The sequence below is a fragment of the Lactuca saligna genome, chromosome 3, assembly GCF_052625555.1.
Source record: "Lactuca saligna cultivar CGN05327 chromosome 3, ASM5262555v1, whole genome shotgun sequence".
Lineage (NCBI taxonomy): Eukaryota > Viridiplantae > Streptophyta > Magnoliopsida > Asterales > Asteraceae > Lactuca > Lactuca saligna.
The window spans coordinates 42240057-42264829 of NC_136419.1; the positions used below are offsets into that span (position 1 = coordinate 42240057).

The window sequence follows — 24773 nt, forward strand, 5'->3', positions numbered from 1 at the left end:
TAATTCTTATTTTCTAGAAACAAGGTTCGCTAGAAAGGATAATTCTTATTTTGTAGAAACAAAAATCAACAAACATAGAACATATATTCAATATTTAATGTACACAAAAGGTTTGTACAACAAACAGCAAACACAAGTATTTCGATTCCAGTTTTCAAGTACCAAAAGTGCGAAACCATTTTCTTCAATGAAACCTCTCTCTCTCTCTGTCTATATATTATATATGTCTCTGTCTCACTATCATCAAGAATTCAAGACACAGTCCTCCATTGAAGCTCAATTTGGATCTTCCCATTCCTTGAATCAATAAGATGATACTTTTCATTGATCCTTTTATTATTCACAACATCCGCAAGACTTATATCAATGTAACCCAACGATTCCTGTTTTCAAACAAGAAAAAACAATCAATCCAACTACTTATTAGAATAGTCAATTTGACCACAAAAAAGTCAAAATTACCTTAGGATGTAGTAACCCAATCCTTGATGAAGCACTAGCAACTTCCACATGCAACTTATCATTCAAAGGAGGCTCTTCTAGTGTGAATGTGAACTCCTCATTCCATCTTGGATCCCGATTCTTCTTCACATGCTGCATCAAAAACGAACAATTAATCAATCGATGAGAGAGACAAAAAGACCATTTTACCCTTGCAATGATACCTTGGTTTTCTTCTCCTCTCCTTTGAAAAGGATACGGACATAAGGATTAGTGTGGTGTTTTCCTTCAACATCTTGAGCTTCATGAACCCTAACAACAAGTACACCACCTCCAGGTGGTGTTCCTTCAGGTGCCTTTTGAACAGAACCTGCATCTTCAAATGCAGGCATGTCTTCATCCTTAAAAGGTTTATATAACAATTCTACAACAATTTGGCCTCTTGATTTTTCATTTTGGACATCATTTAGATCCATGTTTTTTAGGAGATCAAGTGTCACGACTTTTGGCTCATCAGGTACAATATCCTTCAAGGGCACCACATTCATCCCCATCTTGTCATGTTTTCCAACCTGAAAATAGGACAACCAAAGGAGAATTTTCAAAGTACAATCAATGTCTTAATAAGGAAAAAGTTTGAAGGAAAATAAACATGTAAGATTTTAATCGAAAGTAAATGCGAAAATGGATTAAAACAAATGAGCAAAAAACTAGTACCTGTTCCCAATCATAAACTTGGAACTCTACAGCTTGTGATTCTGGATCTTTAACAACCATGTTGAATTCCTCATTCCATTCGGGATTCAAATTCTTATGTTTCACAGTTGTTTTCTTTGATGGAAGCTTACTTTCTGTGAGCTTTATTTTCACATAAGGATCAGAAGCACCTAAAAGATCTTTCTTTTTCAACTTCATTGCCCTCAAAACCTTCACATGAAGTATTCCTACAGGCTTCTTTAAGGCCCTGTAAATTGTCAAGAATCGGTCAAACATTGACTTTCACAAAGATATGTTCAATTGTCATTAATTAATAATTGGAAACAAGAAATAGAGATTGATTTTACTTGGATGGATCCAATATTTGTACTTCTAGAGTTCTAGGCCAAAGATACATGTTGGCAACTTGATCTTTGATTTGTTCCTGCAAATGATAATATGTTATCAAAAATAAAGTCAATAAATTGAAATGAAAACAATATAATTAAACCATGATTGCTCATTAAATATCATATTCAGAAAAGAAAATGAAAACCATTATAATTTACCTGAACAAACCTATACAATCCAGGAATTGACATAAGGTCAGCTCCAAATAGCTTGAGCCCAAAATCAACATGTGGCTGCAAAAATGAAGGGAGGACAAAAATGTAAAAAACAATATTAAAAATAACCCATCTTTTTTTGTTAGAGAAAAAGTGAACTTAAAGGTCAAAAAGACTAATGTTAGCCTCAACATCAAATTCAATGTTTGTTTCTTTCTTTTTAGAGTTTGTCTCGGACTCTGGATATATGATATTGAAAAAATATTTGAGAAAATGACAGCATACTAAGCGAAATGGGAGTAAAAAACTAAACAAAGGCAAATTTGTAAGAAGTTGAGAAAATGAATTTAAGGGGTTGTATCTAGTTGACTTAAGCACTTAATATGCAAAGTTATACATGATTGTTTCTTTTTGGCTTAATCTGGACATAATGGCTTGATGGGTTAAACCAAAAAAAACCTGGCTTAATATAATACATAGACACTATTTGTTACATGTTTAACATTTTATCCCCAACCCTTCCTTATGGATTCAGACTTAAAATTGAACGAAATTAATGTAACAAGAATAATTATAAAACTAGAATAATGTGGCTAATAAATTATTTTATTGAACACCTGAAAATCAATGACCATTTTGACCATCATTTCATAAATAGATGTCATTAGTTTAGATCCATATTGTTATTTTTTTTACGTTTATTGAAATAAATGTCTAGACATTTACATCTTTGTTTTATTGAGAAAAAATATTTTTATATAAAAACTAAGTATAAATCCAATACTTTAACATTTAAATAATACTAAAAAGTTTACAGTTTTTATTAGGTTGAGATTTGTGGAATTCATTTAGATTTATTATTATGTATGTGTTTAGGTAGGTCTAAATTTTCAATTTTATTAGGTTCATATTTGTTAAATTAGTTTAGATGTTCATTTTAAATTTAATTCAGTTCAGATTTGTTTAGTAATTGGTATAAACTGTGAAATTGATTTGATTTGTTTGATAAATTTATCATTTCTAATAGAAGGGTAGAAACCGTCTTTACAAATTACAACACATTACTCATTCAGTCACTTTATCCATAGACTTAATGGGAAAAAAATGAAACACTTTTGAGTCCCAAAATTGGTCAACTTGACTCAAAATTAAGGTGTAATTTTTTCATGTTATAAAAAATTAAATATAACAAAAAGAACCCAATTTACCTTCTCCATGAGAGACACACATATTTTAGCAAAGCAAGGAAAGCTAGGAACAAGTGGTTTTAGAGTGATACGAGGTGAAGCAAAGACTTGTAAATCCACCACCTGAAATTATTACTTTATTTATTTTAAAAAAAAAAAACCCACAAATATAATTTTAAAGAAAAATTTTTCCTTAAAAATAGGAGATTTATATATATTATATTTAACCTGAACAGTTGCTTTCAAACCATATGCTTTAGCAGCCACAGTAACATTAGGGTTTCCAGCCCATTTTAGAACTGGTTCCATTATCAACTCCTTCTCATCAGTCACATACACCTTCATCCCTGAAAAAATATATTAAATGTTTTAGCCATTAGTCAAATGTCTAAAATGCCCCTTGTGACAGGTGACCATAATCACATTACCTTGAAATGTAGGAGGCAAAGAGCCTAATGAAAGAGTCTCAAATTCAACCGAATCAATTTTATACTTTGGAATTTGTTCTGCGATAATGGGTTTTGCAATTTCCTTTGCAGTCTTGCATATTGCCTGTGAATATAGAAAGATTAATAAGTTCTTCGAATTTGAAGAAATTTTGTAAAATTTAGTGAAATTAGGGTTCTTGAAAATCTGAAATACCTTGTCAAGATAAGGCCACATATATTCGATGAACTTGTTAAGCCAATCAACCTACATTGATTCAAAAAACACCATAACATAGTCAAATCTAAGTCATCGATTCAAATGTAGGTTGATCTTCGGAAGTCAAAATACATACCCGGTCAAAATCCGGGTTTTTTACCCACGCCGGTATTTCAGGAAGCATACTTTGTAGAGTTTCAGAGTCTCGTTCGACCAAAGGTCGAATAATTGGATCCTGCCCACATCAATATTTGATACCAAAATTTAATCAAAACCCCCAAATCATACTCGTTATGCTGAATCGGGAAAGGGGCTAAAAAGTCAACTTTTATCGTACAGAAATTGGTGCATACAATCTATTGATACTGATCTAAGCTATTACTTATCTACTAAGCATTGAAAGCTCATTGAAAATCATTAAAAGTTTTTTTAATCGGTGAACTGAAAATCGAGAACTAATCAAATCTATACGACACAAACAAGATCAATGCGAAATAAGATGCAAAATCTAGTCGATATATAAACACACACACACACACGCAGCAGACATAGGGAAAGAGATGGAAGGAGACCTTGACATCTGTGGGTTGAAAATAGATGAAGAGATAATAACCGATCACAAGCCCAGCAGAAACGCCGATTCCAAAGCCGGAAAACCCCAAAAAAGTACTAATGACACCCATCTCTCAACTCGTCAATTCTTCTGTTTTTCACTTGGAAACTTGGAAACAAATCAAACCCACATCAGAGTGAATAAAAGAAATTGCTTCCTCTTCAAGTTCTTCAAGAATCTACAAATCTTAAGAGCTTTACAGAAAAACCCCAACTCACGCAGCTCTTGTGAGTTCACCTCGCCGGCTAAAAGTAAGGGTGAATATTTCGGACATTAAAGAAGGAATTGAAGGATACGATTGTCATTAATATAAACAAAGGCCCATCTGTCCGCTATTTGTCAAAGAACGGACGAGTCGAGTATTGACGTGCCTACCAAAGTCCTCTTCAAAATGTTTGAGATTTGTACAAAGGAAAGATTTATTTCCAAAAATAAGAAGAAATAATTTACAAAAATGGTCCCTTGAGTATTCGTTGGTATGTAAGTTCAGTCCTTTGGCTGAAGATCTACATTAATGCTTCCGAACCACACGCATAATTATAGGATGTCTACGTTTGATTTAAACTTGGTGATGGCGATTGCATGACATTAACTTGCAACTTGAGAAAGTACTATAATTGGAAGAGACTAATCATTTGTTATTAATATACAGAGAAAGATGTCTTATTTTTTTTGGTATCACTTGTCTCTGAAAAGCTAATTATCTTGACTTCCTATAAAATAAAAATCAATCATAACCAATTTTTCTCAATGTGCTCAAAATGGATTTTTGTGGATTTGAGTCATTGTAAGCACTTTGTAAATATATCCTCACATCCTTTGTGTGTGATTTTCTCTAAGAATATCAAGGTTCCTTAACATGTTAAAAGAATAAAGTTTTACATAGACGTAGCGGATAAATGAGTAACAGGTTGTGTCGCGATCTATTTTTGGCAGTGGCAAGTTTAGAATAGAAAAGCACATGGTTCATTAATTTTTCTATATAAATTTTTCTATACAAATTTAAAGAATTTATGGCTAAATTAGGTCATAATTTTTTTAAGGTATGTTACTAAAAAATTTCTATAGAAACTTTAGGTACGTTAAAAAATTTAGGTAGGTCCCAGGACCCACCTTACTTATACCTAGCATCGCCACTGTTTTTTGGATGACAAAACTAAATTTTTTTTTTAAAAATATCTATAGATATTAGGATCATAACATTATTATGCATGACCTTGGTGGTTCTTCTTTAGATCTAGGATCTTTAGTTGGTTATCTTGTTGAATTTAAGAAACTTTTATTGAGCATTGTGTCAATTGCCAACCATTATAATTCATAATGATATCGACATTATGTGAAAAGGGTACTCTTTAGTGCTTGAGAAATGGAATAGACAAGGGCCTATAAGTTTTGAATTCACCCTTGGACTAAGTTGGATAAGCATTTGAAAAAATAACATTTGCTTAAAGATGTGTACCTTAATTTCCCAGGTTAGTGGAAAGCAAACATGTGAAGTGCCCAAAACTACAAAGAATAGTTAAAGATATTTTGCATTTCCTAATGCTATTGTGATCATAGAATTTGCATTCATCGTCGATGGAATGTTGGTATGCCCCATCATAGTTGACTTCACGCAAAGATGTTAGAGGCTTTGATATATGCTCAGATTTGGCTTACGAATGAAATATGATGTAACGAAACATTTAATTTAAGTTATTAAGAATCCCTTTTAGCTTATGGATTTAAGAATTTATTTATATTTTTTATTGTTTTATTCATGAAAAAAAAACTTGTTATGATGAGTCTGAATAATATTATCTCCCTGTTGAGTATAATTATTGTAACATTTGCATGTCCAGGTATTTTCTTTTTAGTCCTTAACCTTAAAAACTTGGCATTTTGGTCCCTGGCCGAGTATGTTGGGCGTACGCTACGAGTATGTCGAGAGTACTAGGTCAAATCTTCATCGCGGAGGAAACCCACATACGCAGGGCGTACGGTCAGCAGGGGCAATGTAACATCCCGGCAATGAGGTATTTCCAAAATTAACTCTTAAGTATGAAGGTTTATGATTTTTATCCTTGTGTATGAGAAAGCTTGCAAAATGGCCTATGTTGGCATTTTCATAAAATCAGGCCAAGGTTGCACACGTTGGGTGCATGTTGTGTATGTTGGGCGTACATGCATGGGCCTTGGTATGTTGGGCGTACACTGCGTATGCTAGACATATGTAAAGGATCCTCAAACCCTAATTTTTAAGGTTTGGTATATATAAACATCATTAACTCCCCATTTCATTCCCTCTTCAGCCTCCACTTGCCATTCCGTCCATCTAGAACCCTAATACACCTTGAGAATGATCTAGAGATATTGTGGGTACTTTTGGTGATTAAGAAGGAAGGAGTATAAGAGAGGGCCACCTTGGAAGAGTGAAGCACCTTAGATCCAGAATCTCATCACCATTTGGCATCATTTAAGGCAAAAATCTCTGAACTTGATGATGATTTTTTAAGATCTTGTTAGCCTTAAAGTTGTGAACGTTTTGGTCCCATTAGCTTGGAATTTTAAGTATGGGTTACTTTAAGTCATTTAAGTCATCCTTCTAGACATTTCAGAGTGTTGTCATGCACAAAAATATGATCTTGAGTGTTGTATGTAACCCATGCATGTGTTAGATGGTCTTATTGGGTTAAGAAGATAGGGTTTTGGACATTAAGCACTTTATAGCCATGCAAAGTCATAAATTTGGAAACTTTATGACTTAAGACATCATTTTAGGTTTGGATCTGAGTTTTGGATGGAATAAGCTCTTAATGAAGTTTTGGGACTGGGCAGAGTACGCTGCGTGTACCCAGTGTTGCAAAACTCGGCCTACTCAGTCAAGTACTCGGAATCATGGTTGTCAAAATCGCGATCCTGATCGTAGGATCGTACAATCCTACGATCCTAGGTATGAAAAACAATCTGGATCGTAAAATGATCATATATGGGGTAGGATCGCAGGTAGGATCGTAGGATCGAGATCCGATCCGATCCTACCTCCCTTGATTTTATTTTATTTTATTTTTGCAAATGAAATTTTTTTACCACTTTATATCTTTTATCCTTTACCAATCTACCATTTATCATTTTTTATTGTGACTTATGACTAATATTTTGAAGATTTTATAACTTTTGAACGAAAAATTAAATGTTTGAAATATTTTTCATGATTAAATATTATAAATTAAAATTATATTTTATTTTGTAGGATCTTAGGATCTCGATCCCGATCTTGCAAACCAAAAAACGATCCTATGTAGGATCCCGATCTTGACAACCTTGCTCGGAATCGGCCCTCCACCGAGGCGACTTATGTGAACTCGGAAAAAAACTCGGATTAATTCAAACTCGATCAACATCTCTTTAACTCGGGCCTACTCGGTATTACTTAGTCTTACTCGGGCCTACTCGGTCAACACAAACTCGGCCAACTCGGTCAAAATCGGTCAAAGGGTTAAATTTATCATAAAAAGAGAAAAAAGATCAAGGATTTCAAGATTAATATGTATAATACACTTAATGATTTATTATTTAACACACACATGTGCTTATTACTACATATATATATCTTAAATTTTCAGTAATTATTCATGAAGTGAGACAATCGTGTGTATTTCAGCTTTTATGTATTCACATATATCTAATTTTGTTATATATTTCAATCAAATTATGATTTTAAGTTATGATTTTGACATATATAATTTTTCTAAAAATATTTCTACATGAATTATCGGATCCGGGTACTCCTCGAGTAGTCCTGAGTACTCACTACTCGGCAGTCAGCCGAGCAAGTACCGAGTAGCGAGTTCTACAACCTTACGCGTACTTGGAGGTATGATGCACATACGCGGTCAGCACCCCACTTTTGTTCAACATCAGAGTACGATGGGCATACTATCTTGGTACACAGGATGTACTTCGCTGGGAAGGAATATTGACTTATGGGCCTTGATCGTTGACTTTGACTTTGACCAAGGTTGACCAAGTTTAACTTAAGGGTATTTTTGGGCATTTTGAGTTATAGTTAATCCTTTGTCTCTATTTGTTGACTAGGTGACCTGTGGAGCCGATATTCATAGCAGTGTATTGTTCAGCTATTCGTCAGACTGCGAGGTGAGTTTCTTCTTACTGTACTGTGGGTCGAAGGCACAAATGTCGACCCACTATATTATTTATCATGGTTAGTATAGTATTATGCTAGTTTGTGGTTGATTAGTAGAACTGCAAGATTATATGTATTTATTGGTTGTGTTTATGTTTATGTGTTACATATGTCGATATATTATGTTGGGTTGAGGTTGTACTGCTTTGTACGGTAGCCAACAAACCCGGGAGCAATCTAGACATGAGCTGAGGGCCCGATTGGCATGCCAGACTCATACTGTAGGCTCGGGAGCAATCCAGGGACCGATTGTCATGTCAAACTCATATTGTGGGCTCAAGGGTAATCTAGTCTTTCTAGTTGTGGAACCAGTATATATTGTTATATGTGTGTGTAACGCCCGTAGATTCGGGTTAGTCAATTTAGAGACAATAATCATCAAAAATGAGTTTTTGATGGAAGATTATTTAGAAGGATTAATATTAACCAAGTTGTAGTATATGTTACAAGGGTTCAGTACATATAAAGAATGCTGAAAATCCGAGTTATAACGAAGAAGTTATGACTCGTCGAAGTTTTTCGGCAAAACCGGCACGGCACCGAGAGATTTAAATAGTGAATTTATGATATATGACTTTTTAGCCTTAGTAATCTAAACAAAAGTCGTATAATATGTTAAACTGAGAGCATCCATAAAAAACGCCCAAATCTGACTTCGTGTGAGGAAGTTATGAATTTTCTAACATTTGGCATAGCAGTGCACGACCTGGAACTCGAATTTTAGTTCAAGTGGTTTTTGGCCTACATGACCTAAATTAGAGTTGAAGATCTCATTAATAGGAACTCAACGGTAAAAAGAAAGATGAAAACGGAGTCCGTATGAAGAAGTTAAGAATTTTATGCGGACATTTAAAAGTATAATCTCCTCCTAGTGTTAAATTTAAGATCAGTCGAGAATTAGCTGACGGAGTCTAAATGAAAGTTTTAGATCTTGTTTTTATCAGTCGAGAGTAGAGCTCGTATGTTAAAGATATGGACGAAACTTGGTCCCTACTCTTCGAGCGCGATAAATTCGATACAGTTTTGTAAATCTGAGATAGAATGAGAATTAGCTGATGGCATCTAAATGAAAGTTGTAGTACTCGTAAATACCAACGCATGCATATAAAGAACTTCAAAAATGGAGTTCCTATGAACGAGTTACAAATTATAATAGCATATTTATGTATTAAAATAAAGTATAAATCATATATACTTACACATATATATATATATACAAATGTATATATCATTAGAACGATATCGACGATACGGTTATTATAAGACTAGTGTTGAGTACTTTCGACATTATTTTAGTACAAATATTGTTAAATCTATTTAAAATATTATTATAAAGGGGTGTTTAGTCGTTTATATAACTATAAGGTCATTAAGTAATTATAGAGGGTAGTATTTGTAAATTCAATTACTATAAATAAGAGGCTTGGGCTCTCATATTTCTTGCACCATTCTCTTGATTCAAGAGTCTTTCTCTTCTTATCCCCCGAGCATTCGGTCCCTCGTGATTCGACTTCTCTTTCTGTAGTTTTAGTATAATAAGATGAGTGCTGAAGCGTTGCACGAATCTTTCTTAGAAAGATTTAGCGACGAATTTCTGCCCATGCAGAGCCCGACTCCTAGCTAAAACCCCCTTGTAAGTAAGTTATGCTTACCCTATTTTAACATAGCTTATATTTAAAATTAGTATTATTATTATGAACTTATAATAAATATTTGAGTTATTATTATATAAGTGTCATTATAATATCTTTTTAACTACTCGCGGTATGGGGAATCTGGTTTAAAGGGCCACATAGGGTTGTTGGATTTCAGAAGTGCTATATGCCAAAATGGTCCTACCCTCCGATGTTTTATGTCTCACCCCTGTCTGTATATAGTGGTTGGAAAATATTGTTATATAATAATAATAAGACTAATAATTAGTCACGGTAAATGATAGACTAAAATCTTGTGGTAATAATACTAGGTTTCGTCGAATGAAATTATTTTAAAGTAAACGAAGCGCTGTCCGAGTACCAAGTCACCACCTTATCAAGTGAGTGTATGATCTCTTTCATCTTATACATAGATATGAAATATTTTATATAAACTACGTGCTATGTGTGCATATTATCCGTATAACTTCTATCTATGTTGGATGAACGATTTTATACAAGTTTTATATGATTTAATATGTATATGTATTTATATCTACATAATATGTTGGGTAAAACATAGGTTGATGAAATATGAGTTGGATGACGAGTTGAGAGGTGATATAGACCATGAGGTAAGGGTGAGAGGTGGATGATCTGAGAATCCTTGTTCCCAAATGTTGCCCCCGTCATCTAGCAGAGTATGGATGACAACCACGGACTATTCTAGACAGTCTAGTGGAACACTAGCAGGCTCACAACCTGTAGGTGTTGTGAACGATGTGTTCACCCAATGTACTCTAAACCTTGGCGATCATGCAAACTTGATGCCTAAACCCTGGTGACTATGCAGACTTAGTGCCTAAACCTTGGTGATCATGCAGACTTGATGCCTAAACCCTGGTGACTATGCAGACTTAGTTCCTAAACCTTGGCGATCATGCAGAGTTGATGCCTAAACCCTGGTGACTATGCAGACTTAGTGCATAAACCTTGGCGATCATGCAGACTTGATGCCTAAAGCCTGGTGACCATGCAGACTTTGTGCCTAATCACTGGCAACTATGTAGACCTAGTGCCTATTGTGTAAACCGTGACAATGATGGACTTCGTGTCGATTCCTTAGGATGATCCTTTGGAATAAATGAACGAGGAATAGCTGATTCTTAGGGTAGATCCTTAAGAGTAAAGAAGATAATAAGGATGGGTAATTAGGTGGATTGTTTGATGTTTAAACATAATAATTATATTATTGTGGGTTGAAAACCCTATGTACTCACCAGGTTTCCCAACCTGACCCACTCAGTTTATTTATATCACAGGTGTTGATATGAAGTCACATTACACAGAGAGATTAAGGGATATAAATCACTAGTGATAATGAATGTAAGTTCTATTTATGCTTATGTTTCTGTATTGACGATGACATACCAAATGTTTTAAAATGAATAAAAATACTTTTCTTCGGAAATGCTTTGATAACGTATTTATCATGTTTTACTGGGAACAATGTCACACCCCAAAACCTCAACGGCGAAAACGTTCCGGGGCGGAGGACGTCATGTACAGTATCACAACAAAGCATAATAGTAAACAAGCAACAACATCACCCATTGCAAGAATAATATAATTTTGATACAAGTGTGTTTTGTATAGTTCTTAAGACAACAAAAATATGAATCAAAATAAGAGATGAGTTTTGAACATGCTCCATCTTCTCAAAACCTGGCATCGGTACATATCTACTGATAACCTGAGAATACAAGTTATTTTGAAAGAGTTTATCAGCTTTAAAGTTGGTGAGTTCATAAGCATTTTAGTGTCATTGTTTGTATGAAAATGTTTGTAAGTGTCTGATGTATAAGTTTGTAAAAGTTTGTAGTAAATGTTTGTATCTCCTAGAAAATCCTATATTTTCTACTAAAAAGTAGCCTTCTACCAAGGCATCAAATGTTCTATATGTTTGTGTCTTGTAAAAGTGTGTATTTTTCCCAAGTGTGACTATCATTACAAAATATAGTTTTTACATTACCATTTATGTGAGAAGATCACAATGTGAATGCAATGGGAAATAATAAAGTATTGTAGTGTTGTATATAGTAACTACTGTTGTACTAACTACCTTAAACTGGTTCTTAATTAAGGTATAATGTGATATAATTGTAACCATACATGATCGAATTAGTAAAACACGACGCTCGAAGACGTCGAAATGGTATGACATTCATCACCCATAGACTTGCAGGTCCCACTATAGCTAGCAGCAAGGTGTAGGATGGTCAGTCTCGTATAGATCTATACACAAATTCACGCTCTCCCTCCGGGATAATCTGGTTACAAAATGAGCCATAGCAGTGATGCCATGCCCCGAAGTAGTGACTAACATTTATGTTATAGTATTCTTGTATATGTATTGTATGTACCAGTGTAGTGTATGTTCTCTCTGTCTAGTATGTAGTATGTTCTCTTTGTTTCTCATCATAGTATGTGTTGGATTAGTGTCTAAGTCCATAACTATTTTGGTATGTACTTGACCCGATGGTGCATGGTCCTTTTGGGTTGCCTTCACCAAAGCAACTTGATTGGAGAAATGAATAAAGAGAGAAAGGATAATATGATTTATTAATATGTTATAAGAATAATATATTAAAGGAGAAATCATATTTGTTTAATTAATATTGGTCAATAATTAATTAAGAATTAGTTTTGTGATCAAATGTAATTAATTAAACTAGAGGGGTTGATTTGTAATTATGTGATAGTTACAAAATAAGGTAAGGATTATCTTATTTATATGGTGGACGAATTTAAGGTTGGAAAGCCTTAGAATTCGAGTATGATAAGGATTCAAGGATTATCTTATGGGTTGCTTAATGGATAATCAACTAGATAAGGATAATGACTGAAACCCTATCTCTACACCTATATAAACACCCCTAGGGTCATGAATTCGTGTATCCCTTCCCAAGAGGTCCTAGATACGAATTCTAACCTCTCACCTCTCTCTTTATACCTTCTCCATTTGCTTATGGTGTTTGTAAGCCATTAGAGGAGTGACACTTGTGACTCTAAGCATTCCAAAGTCAATCCAAGGTGGAGTTGTGATTGTTATTGCTATATAACAATCAAGGTATGTTCTTAAACCTAATTATATGTTAATGTCGATTTCCATATGCTAGAATTAGGTTTTATAGTCTTGGATTCAAAGCATGTACAATAGAGAAACCTAGATCCAAGCATTAGGGTTTGTATGAGCACATAGGATGTCTTATGACCAAAACCCGTCAGTGGTATCAGAGCCTAGCTTGGTTTCAATTGTATTGATGCATTGTATAACTGGAAAATCGTTTTTTGGGCTTTATGGCTGAGGAACTCGGCGAGTACCACAGTGTACTCGGCGAGTAGACCTCAACTCGGCGAGTACAGTGTGGTACTCGGCGAGTTCGAGCGTCAGATAATGCTTATCTCGGGATTTCTTGCTGTTTTTGCATTTGGATAGTTACCTTATCATGTTAGATCAATATAAATCCGATTTTATGATATATATGACTATATTCTTGATCTAATTAAAGATAATTATCAATTAACAAGATAATTGTTTCCTTATAAGATAATTGATTAATTATTTTGAGTAAATTGATAAATTGTTTTGCAAGAAATCATTAAACAAATCAAATATGGATAATTATGTAACTAAATGTTAGTTTAGATTATTTGTTATTTGATCCTTGTTGTTATGAAAAGTTTCATATTTTCCCCTTTAGGTTTTATAGTTTAAATTTGAACCCAAAAGTTTTGGAGTTTTGAAATTTAAATAGTTAAAACCCTAATGTTTTGAAAAAGGTTTCAAAACTTGCCCTCAAGTTTTGGAATTTAAAAGTTGATTAAAAGGTTTAATTAGAAATGTTAAATTCTAAAACTCTAGTAATGTTTTGAAAAGTTCAAATCACACCCTTATGGTTTTATTAATTAATTAAGGAGTATAATTAAAAGAGGTTTAATAAATCCATAAAAGTTTAGGTTAACCTTTTAATTGAATTAAAAGTGTAATTGTTAAAGTTAACCATATAGTATTTTAAAAGTATAAAATACACTCTCTACTATATATAACATTAAAAGTCTACCATTATATATATGTATGAGTAAAAGTCAGTCTTACCGTTAGTAGGCCTCATTCACGAAGCTGGTCTATAAGGGGTGTTTAAGGAAATTGCCCATAAAATGGCGATTGAATGGGTATCCACTCTTACCCACCGCACTCTTGACTAGTGGAGGGTCGTTAGTCGAACGGGTAGGATAGGACGAAACCTTCCATTATAAGTATAATGAAATACCAAGTAACTAAATGTTTTTCAAATTCCCAATCTTAGTTACTTAGGCAAAAAGTGAATTGATGCAATTCCATGAAATTACACTTTGTGCCCTTGCGAAGACGTTAGTGGAGCATGTTTGGTTTACCGACACACTAAATGGTTCTAAGCAAAGGTAGCAAAGGGTGACTCAATGTTTGTCGTAGTTCGGTGGAGCGTGTGTGGTTTACCGGCACATCGAATAGGTGATTGTAACATGTGAGGGCACCATGTAGTTTGCATGGTTATTCACACCCGCTTTGTGATCCTCGGCATCCCAGTCATAAACAAGAGGGGCATATCGAGATTTAAACATGCCATTGAAATGTTCAATGAATCTCAAAGGATCTAGGAGTTTTCATAGATTTAAAACTTAAATTTCTTTTTCGTTTTTCATGGTGGAAATTAGTGAATCGTCATTCACTTACCTTCAAATGTTCTGCAATTTGGGTTACGACATCCCTCTCCCGAGTTGTAGGATATTGTGTTGGGTCCTAGCCTTGGAATTTCATTTGGGTGATTTACCAAGGACTCAATCAATCAACTAACTTGAATTCGTTATTCTCCCGATGTCAAAGTTCGACAACTATGGTCTTCTCAATCCCGTGGAACAAGCATTCCACATGAAGATGATATTCCACGATTCGATCAAGGAACAAGAAATCATGCTTCACTTCCTCCTCCTCCTCCAATTATTCTCCCTAACCCACAAGATTGTAAAATTGAAAAGTTCAATATCACTCAAGCCCTTTTGGCAAGTAAACATAAAGAGGGCAAGTCGGTGTGTGCACACGTCTTAGGGATGAAGTCACACATTGATAGGTTAAGAATGATGGGATCCGTTGTCGGTGAAGCGATGGCTATTGATTGGCTTCTCCAGTCACTTCCTAACTCATATAGTGAGTTCGTAAGAGAGTACTATATGATGAACCGCGACGTGACCCTTATGGATCTCACCTATATGCTTATTGCTGCTGAATCAGAAATGGTTTGGCGCAATAGAAAAGCAAAGTTGATTGGTGAATCTGCCTTCAAGACCTCTATGGATATAGACAATGGCAATGAAAGACATGCAATGATCGAAAAGTTTGATCATAAGAGAAAGGCGATGTCTGAGGTAGTTCCATGTGTTGTTCCAAAGGAGTCAGTTTGCTTTTATTGCCAAGAGAAGGGGCATTGGAAACGAAGTTGCCCTATTTACCTAAGAGATCTAAGAGATGGGAGAGTCAAAAGTATGACTATGCTTTAGGTAAGAATCCACTATCTAACTCCATTAAGTTCCTATTCATTGATTCTTAATACATGATGTGATAAGATTGCATTTGAATGTTTTGAAGGATCGGTGAAAAGAAAGGAAGCTTGATAAGAGAGCAAGATGAATCTAATCACAAGAGATGGATCTCGATCTCATGGACTTGAAGATTGGATTTTGAGCTTAGATAGTTATGATAGAGTTGTTAGAAATTTTCTTTTTACATAGTTTTCAATAGATTTTGCATTGTAAGGACAAATGTTTTTCCGCTGCTTTTATAATTAAAATAATTTTTTGTTTGACTTATTTATTTGTTTACTTCCTTGCAATGAAATCGTTATGAAAATTGATGTTTGCACAACGAATGAATATGATTCTTAGTTATGTTATTTATGGAAATATCAAGAATTTACCAAATAGGGAGAGTTTCTCATCGCCCAAGTTTCAATTGGACAGAAACTTGGAATCACGCAACTTTGTTGCATGATGACTGAGAAATTTCATATTTGGAAATTAGACTAATTCATTGACAAAGTGTCAAGTGAAGGACTAGGAGATCGAGTACACAAAGTTGTGTGTTGATCGAGTTCACAATAAGAGTAACAAAGATATTCGTCATGATTTACTAAAGGCTTAGTAAATATGATTACACTTACAAGATTAAGTGTAATTTTGAATTGATTAAAGGGTTTAGATCAATAGCAAAACGAATAAGAAGAATCAAGTAGGCAGAAAGATAAGAGTTTCTCCATTCTAAGAAGAAGGGAGAGTAGCTTTTATGCTTCATGATAGGTCTTAATGATTAAGAACCATATCTCAATTGATCCTCTAAGTGAGTCTTGGTACAATTGTATGTCCAAGAAGAGGAATCAAAGATTGATGAAATGGTCAAAACAAGAAGACAATCATACTTCGTTCCAATAACAAGTCTTAAAGTTAAGATTGTGACAATGAGTGAAAAGTATTAAAGGTTTATAACATTCATCAAATGTGGAAAGTTGTGATGTCTTGGATAAGACAAAGACCAACTATGACCAATTTATGAAGTGTTTTGATACAAGCTACACTAACTCTTGAAAATTTGTTTGTCAAGAAATGTTTATTGACAAAAGAATCTTATATGTCAAGGAGTCAGTGGGAGTCTTAATGGTCTCGAAAAGTTTCAAGAACAAATCAAATAAACCTTATCGATCATCACTAGCACACGAGTTGAGGTTTACAACCTATCGTGAAGACATTATTTTGTTTCTGTGCCAATCCAATCGAGTTAATTATGCATGTGAGTCCTATGAGTTCTCATTTGAATGCGTAAAAGGCAAGGACCTTGATCAATGAAAGGTGCATTGATAGGAAAAAGGTAAGATGCCTAACTACTTGGAAGACGTGGTGGGCAGCTGTGCTACCATAAGGCAAGAAATCAAGATTAAAGGAAGTTCGATCCATATGAGTTTGAATTTGTCGTAAACTTTGGTTTTAACAAATTCACATGGATAGGAACACATACACCGTTTAAATCTAAGTGTCATAAGATTTCCTCCTTCATGAAAATGATTGTGAGAAAATGCTTTCACTAAGAAAGATTTTAAAAGATAGTGATTGTAAAATTGCATTCTCGAATTCGATCATGGTTACGACATCCCTTTCCATAATTTGAATTGTGAGGTTTGGCAATTAGTCTTAATTGTTAAGACACACATATGAACTATCTAAGGCAAAAGTGTATAAGTTCAAGAAGTCTTGATAAAAGATTATCAAAGCACTAAGTATTAAAAACATGGACTTAAGAAATTCAATAGGTATTGTCTTTCTGGAAGTTAAGATGTTTATGAATACATCTCGAAGCTAGTGGGAGCATAAGTGTTATGTTTTATAATAATCATCATGATAGTAGGAGCATAAATGTTATGATTGTATGATTATTAAGGAAAGTATTGCATAGTTGGCAATATTAATTATAGAAAACAAGAGTCATACTTTGCAAAGTTGTAAGAGTTGAAAGGTTGTTTTGCTATAATTAAGGGAGAGAATATTATGCTTCATTTCAAATCTAAAGGATTAGGTTGTGAAATGTTAATAAACTTAGTCAAGGGTACATAGTGTGTTCTTAAAATTTCGATTATGATTACGGCATTCCTCTTCACAATTCGAATTTTGAGAACATAGAAAATAAAACATTGTGCGTCGTGTCCCATACGCTTCGGGTATAGGATCGATTGCAAATGCTTTAATGTTTGACCATTCTAAAATTTTCCAAATGTGAAAAGGGACTAGAATCGGTTTTGACTAAAATAATTAAACAACTATCAAAGGACATTCCAAAGTTCGACGAGGATTGGTCACTTGTGAGTAGTTGGAAGTATAGTATTAGAAATTATGGAAATGTTTCCATATTGGATGGACCATATCGACCTAATTACGAATAGATAAGATTCTATTAAGAATGAGTTATCATATGGAAAATATGGAAGTGTGTCCATATTGGGAAGTAAATATTGAAAATCTATGTCTAGATTAGAAACTTTTATGCAAAAGGATGTTCAAAGGAATGTACTTTGAGAGAGAGACATCATATCTAAGGTCTTGTAACAATCTACGTTAGAGGAATTTGTAATATCATTGGCAATAGTCTTTGAGACTTTGGTGCAGTGACATTACAAAAGGATCATTGCATAAAGTGTTAGAATCTAGTATATTCTATAAGTAACAAGAATTTGATATTCTTACACTTAAGAAAATGGATTTGGAGTTGTAAAATGAGAATGATTGGAAATGTGTTCAATTTGTCTATTTCACAAAAGTAAGAACCATAGGTAAACATTGTGTGCATGCTAGGAGCATGGGACAAGTGTTGGAATTCAAGTAAGAAGTTGATTACCCGAAACGACAAATAATGAGTAATCGATATGGTGATAAATAAAACGTGTTTTGTTTATACTCAAAGGTTTGAGGCCATATGGGATTAGTATTATTCTTGTGTTTCACCTTGCATGTTTTGACTTCCAGAATAATTGAGTTTATTAAGAATAATCGAATTATTCAAACGGGCCACAGTCGTTCATATGTTGGAAGTAGATATGAATGAAGATTGTCGTGAATTGGTGTGTGGATTGTCTAAAAGAGTATTAGACATAAGCAAATGTTTGCTGCAACGTTCATGAGTGCTTATGAATATGATTTGAGCATTGGATTAAACCCACGCTCACTTGGATCACTATCTCGAGTGATTAGTGAGACGATAACATCTTATATTCTTGAAACCGAGATGTGTGAGTTGTATCTTGCTGATCGGTTGCACATTGATAATATGTAAACGCACCAGTAACTTGGTGTTATAAAACATATTGTTGTGTGTAATTCAGTGAGTGAGTGCAAGCGAGCATTGTATCAAAGTTTATCCGTTCCTTTTATCCAAAGTAGGATAAAAGCGATATATTTAGGCCCCTCGATGGTTTAGTGATGACATACGTAAATGCTCAGCCGGGCTAGGGCTAATTTGATTTGTTCAATTAGTCTGTCGTCATAAATCAGAAATCGAGATATAGTACAAAGAGAATGATTAGAAATCATATCTCATACGATATCTAGAATGGAGGAATATATGATCCCTTATCTAAGGACACGCGTATCTGATACGATCAGAGTTGACAGCGGCTTTGGAAAGCTACGATTGCAGATTAGGATCTGAAGTCATACGCAGAATAGTTGTTAGACTTATCCAAGTGGGAGACTGTTGGATTAGTGTCTAAGTCCATAACTATTTTGGTATGTACTTGACCCGATGGTGCATGGTCCTTTTGGGTTGCCTTCACCAAAGAAACTTGATTGGAGAAATGAATAAAGAAAGAAAGGATAATATAATTTATTAATATGTTATAAGAATAATATATTAAAGGAGAAATCATACTTGTTTAATTAATATTGGTCAATAATTAATTAAGAATTAGTTTTGTGATCAAATGTAATTAATTAAACTAGAGGGGCTGATTTGTAATTATGTGATAGTTACAAAATAAGGTAAGGATTATCTTATTTATATGGTGGACGAATTTAAGGTTGGAAAGCCTTAGAATTCGAGTATGATAAGGATTCAAGGATTATCTTATTGGTTGCTTAATGGATAATCAACTAGATAAGGATAATGACTGAAACCCTATCTCTACACCTATATAAACAACCCTAGGGTCATGAATTCGTGTATCCCTTCCCAAGAGGTCCTAGATACGAATTCTAACCTCTCACCTCTCTCTTTATACCTTCTCCATTTGCTTATGGTGTTTGTAAGCCATTAGAGGAGTGACACTTGTGACTCTAAGCATTCCAAAGTCAATCCAAGGTGGAGTTGTGATTGTTATTGCTATATAACAATCAAGGTATGTTCTTAAACCTAATTATATGTTAATGTCGATTTCCATATGCTAGAATTAGGGTTTATAGTCTTGGATTCAAAGCATGTACAATAGAGAAACCTAGATCCAAGCATTAGGGTTTGTATGAGCACATAGGATGTCTTATGACCAAAACCCATCAGTATGTTCTCTTGTATAGTGTAGTGTATTGTATGTTCTCTTAGTTTCTCTTTATAGTATATTCGTTATGTTTCTCATAATAGTATATTCTCTTAGTTTCTCATCATAGTATATTCGTATTGACTCATGAATGAACTGACTCTTATATGTTTCATTGTACTAGAAATAGTGAGTAGTGACTTCCTAAACTATACCTATTATAGTTTACTTGTAGAGTTGTTTGTATAAATGAACATGTTTGTACACCTTTGCTACCCAAAGGGATTGAACTGAGATAAAAGCTTTTATGTCTATACATATATACATAATATATAACTAAAGATCAAACAACACGCAGACAAACAATAGGGTACTCTAAGTCCACAACCAAACAAGGAACGGGAAATAAAGTGAGTTATTAGTCCTAAGTCCTTCCAACCTTACTTATATAAGTATATGTGCATTAGACATGGTTTTGACAATATATAAGTTTGAAAGAGTTCAAAGAAAAGGTTTGACATATAAGAACAAGTTTGATAAAGAGTTTAGTATGTAAAAGAGTTTGATAAACATTTTGAAGTAGTTTGTTTGATAAAACAGTTAAAAGTATAGTAAATCCATTTGTTTGACAGTTATTAATCACATGTGATTGATATAGTAACTATAATGTTTCAACTTGTATCCCCCCCCCCCCCCTAAAAGCATTTAAAATCATTTAAAAGGTAGATTAAGGGTTATGAACTCACATGTAGTGAGTGGTTTGGATGAATGAGTGGTATAGGATGCTAAGTGCCAAGTGAAGACTTGAGCACACACACAGATCCTATTTATCATATAATCATACATATATGTATACAATTAGAGTTTTAAACAACTAATTATGCAAGGAAAGACACCCTATGTCATAGAAAACACTTAGATTGAAGGGTATGAAACACATATGATTGCATACTAAGGTTGTATGGCCACACTAAGGAGTTTACGAACCAAATGGCAGGACCAAGGGAGTTCACGGGCATGAGTTTACGGCCCTATGAGATTTCAGCCAATGAGCATGGACGGATCTAATGTAGAGCTCGGGGTAGCCCGGGATACCCCTCAAAAAAATTTCGGTAGTGTAATTCTTTTTAGCAAAATTTTGTTTTATATAGTGTATGTATATGTTTCCCTTCACTTATAAACCCAAACAAACATGTGGTCTGTTGGATAAGGTGCTAGCATATTGAAGTAGAGGTCTAAGGATCAAATCTACCTCCTTACATGTTCTTATTTACCTTTTATTTTTATTTTCCCAGCTATTCTATCCCATATCGCCAAACACATGTAAATTTAGCCAATTTCGTCTATTATATTAACCTGTTATCTTCATGCTTCATTTGATATCTACTTTCATTCTCACATCGATTCAAGTATCAAAAGACACTTCAACTTCATGTTTATATAACATGACTTTCGGTTATCTAAGGATTCGATTAAGGTTTAGGTTTAAAACCGAAACCGAAGTACCCCGAAAAAAAAAAAATTGGGTCATCCGAATTTTTTTTGGGATACCCTTTACTTTGAACCTGGCTTCGCCACTGCCAATGACTTTATGGCCACTAGAGTTTACGGTCGTAAACTCATGCTATTTTGTGCATATGGGTGTTTTAAAGGGCTTTCAAGCATTGAGGAAAGTTTCTAGATTCATGTCCAAGCCTTAGGAGGAGTTTAAGGTCCAAATGCACTTTAAACTAGGGTTTACGGCCAAGGGAGATGCTCTTGGCCGTAAACACCTCATGTTCTTGGGAAAAGGTTGTTTTCAAGGAGTAATTCAAGGGTCTTTACAAGGTAGTAAGTATAATAGAGGATACTTACAATGTAGAAGCTTGAAAGAGTAGTTTTCGGCCTAAAGAACTAACGTGTTCTTGATGTTATTGAGGATCTTGAAGATCTAGACCCAAAATATGGAATTCATGGATGAATTCAAAGGTGATTCAAGAATAAGGGATGTATTAACACATAGATGGAAGAATCACTTACATTTTTGAAGAAAAGTGAAGAATCCTTGATGATAGTTGAGAGCAAAACCGAGTTTTTGGCTTGGAAGTGGTAAAAGGGTTGATAAATGGCCAAGAAACATATATATAGCCAAGAGTTTACGGCCAACCATGAGTTTACGACCGTAAACTCATGTGCCTTGGCCATAAACTCCTTATTAAGGGTTTTATGGCTTGATTTTTGGTTTTGAACTTTAGTTGACACATCCCAACACTCATTCCTTGGATGTACTAGGCTTAGAATGTTCAAACAGACTCTAAACAATGTTAAAAGTTAGTTGAAACAAGTCTGACTTTAACTGAGTTGAATGGTTGTACAAGATAGAAATTTCGGGTTGTCACAAACAAATTCTGCAACATTTTTATTAAAAGAGGTACTCTGATTTTTATAAAGCATAAACAAAATCGGTCTTTTCTGGCCGTGAAAATGGGGATGTCATAGTGTGTATACTGGTACTTTGGGGAACTCACTAAGCTTTGAATTACAATTTTCAATTTGTTGTTTCAGGTACTTCAGAGGATCATAGGAAGGCAAAGGCATGATCGTGCACAACTTCCTGTTTTATATCACTAGGTTTTGGGAAAACTCTGATTTGAAATAATGCTTTTGAAATAATGGCTATTATTGTAAATAATATTGATTAATGGGTGATTTTAAAAATTTTAAATTTATTGTGATTTTTGAGTGTTATAAGTTGGTATCAGATGCTTGATTTGAGAGAATTTGATGAGCATTTGTGTGAATTCAGACTCAAACTATGGAACTGCAAAAGTTTTTAAACCGAGTTTCAAAATTATTTTCAAAAGTAAACAAGGAAGGATGCGATGTGTACAATCAACCAGAGCAAGAAAGTATACCCCTAATTACCCACACTGTTATTTGATATTATGTTTATTTTAGAACAATATATTAATGATAGGCTAAGGATCTTCAGGAATTGCATGATAGAATTGTCTGATAATTGATGACTGGTAGCCTAGGATTTCTTTCTTGTATGGAATTGACATCATTACTGTAGTTGCTTAGTATATGCATCGTATGCGTACGTAACTAAGATTCTACATCTTGAGAATGTTTGGTTTAGACTTATTGTCTGTTCTTGTTTAATGAAGGACTTAGGGTAGAATCAGGTATTCGACTGTCTATAGGATTCAATGTTATGTATGATTAACATACACGAGTGATGCAGGGTTGGTGGAAGTTTCATGGATGGGTTATGTGAGAGCAGCCGAATCAGTTGAGGAATGTCTAGCGTTTCTCTGGGGAGTGAGAATAAGATGTATGTGTATTTTATTATGTAATGTTAGGGTTGGTGTGATGATCTTTTGAGACAAATACGGGTAGGTGCGGAATGTAGTATGGGCCCGTGTTACTGGAAGCACAGGACCCGTACGCGTAGCGGGGAAGTTACAACCCATAGGCTTTTGTTGATTGGAATAACTCATATGGTATGAAATATGCCCCAACTGATATTTTCTGGTTTATTTTCAGTATGGTGTTTACGAGCAGATTCGAGTCAGGAGCTGGATCGAGTGGCTGGGATAGGCCATGGTTGAGTGATGAGGAGATTAGGACGCTGATTTCTTCTGAGGCTGTGACTGATGTTTAGGGACAGATACCAGAGTTGTTTGGGTCTATCAAGACCACCATGATAGAGTACTTTAATGATCATTACGCTTCACCTAATGAGGATGGTGTTACTACAGCGACCATGGTCGTTCTGGCCGCTAAGGTTCATGGAGAGCGAGCCTTCTAGTACCGGGACTTCGACAATAAGAAGCCCCTTGTATTTGATAGGGTTCAAAATCCGATCATTACTATGAGGTGGTTGTCTGATGTTGAGGCATGTTTCTTTGCTTGCTCCTACCCAGCTGACCAGAAGGCCAAGTGCGCCCCAAACCTCCTTAGATTGGGAGCGAAGGATTTATGGAGGTTGGTTACTAGCTCATATACTCCAGAGCAGAGGGCTGCTGTTTCATGGGAGTTGTTCTCTGAGATGTTACACATGAGATATGTCCTATTGGTTGAAAGGGAGCAATTGGCTCAATAGTATTTGGACATCAGGCAGGAGATGGAGTCGGTGACGTACATCACCAAGATGTTTACTGAGAGAGCATTGATTTGCCCTGAGTTTGTTTCTTCTGAGCAAGCTTAAATGACCCAGCACTTGAGCATTCTCAAGACAGACATCCGCCAGTTTGTGTCTAATCAGCGCTATAGTAAACTTGTGAGGTTACAAGAGGCCATTAGAAGGCAGGAGATTAATTTGGAGCTCCAGAAGAGGGAGCGCAGGCAGGCTCTAGTGCAGTCATAACCTGCAGCGAATCGGTTCAAGGCCATTGATGTGAGATCTGGTAGTCAGAGGGGCCGTACTTGTGGCAAGTGTGGCAAAGTTCATGAGGGTCCTTGTCGATCTACTTTTAGGTGCCAAAATGTGGCAAGGAGGGGCATTACACTAAGGACCGTCGTCAGTAGGTTCCAACATCGTCCACAAGGATCTATTTTCACTGTGAGCAGGTTGGCCATGCAAGGGTCAACTATCCTTTGCTCCCCATGGGACCAACGTAGGCTCTAGTGCTAGCTACTTTGAGGATCGTCGATGGGTTCTAGGGAAGGGCGAAACCCCCCTAGGGATCGAGGTTTCACTTTTCAGCTCATGATA

At 34.9% G+C, this 24773-nt stretch overlaps 1 protein-coding gene across 1 annotated transcript; it reads right to left on the bottom strand.

Moving 5' to 3' along the window:
* Positions 1–65: 65 nt before the first annotated feature.
* Positions 66–4534, bottom strand: LOC145036003 (synaptotagmin-1-like). The gene is made up of 12 exons (XM_078984493.1): positions 4108–4534; positions 3672–3770; positions 3533–3583; positions 3319–3442; positions 3119–3237; positions 2912–3013; positions 1707–1781; positions 1506–1582; positions 1159–1405; positions 666–1013; positions 463–594; positions 66–383 (listed from the first exon to the last, which is right to left on the bottom strand). The coding sequence occupies exons 1-12, from the start codon at positions 4216–4218 to the stop codon at positions 252–254; spliced, it is 1617 nt and encodes a 538-aa protein (XP_078840619.1). The 5' UTR covers positions 4219–4534; the 3' UTR covers positions 66–251.
* Between the last annotated feature and the right edge of the window lie 20239 nt (positions 4535–24773).

Bases quoted from the DNA above. Each gene is read 5' to 3' on its own strand.
- LOC145036003 (XM_078984493.1), bottom strand. From the start codon at position 4,218: ATGGGTGTCATTAGTACTTTTTTGGGGTTTTCCGGCTTTGGAATCGGC. The intron at 1,782-2,911 runs GTAAATTGGGTT...TCATTTTTGCAG, and splicing joins GTGTGTCTCTCATGGAGAAG to CCACATGTTGATTTTGGGCT. The intron at 1,583-1,706 runs GTAAATTATAAT...TATCATTTGCAG, and splicing joins GATTGTATAGGTTTGTTCAG to GAACAAATCAAAGATCAAGT.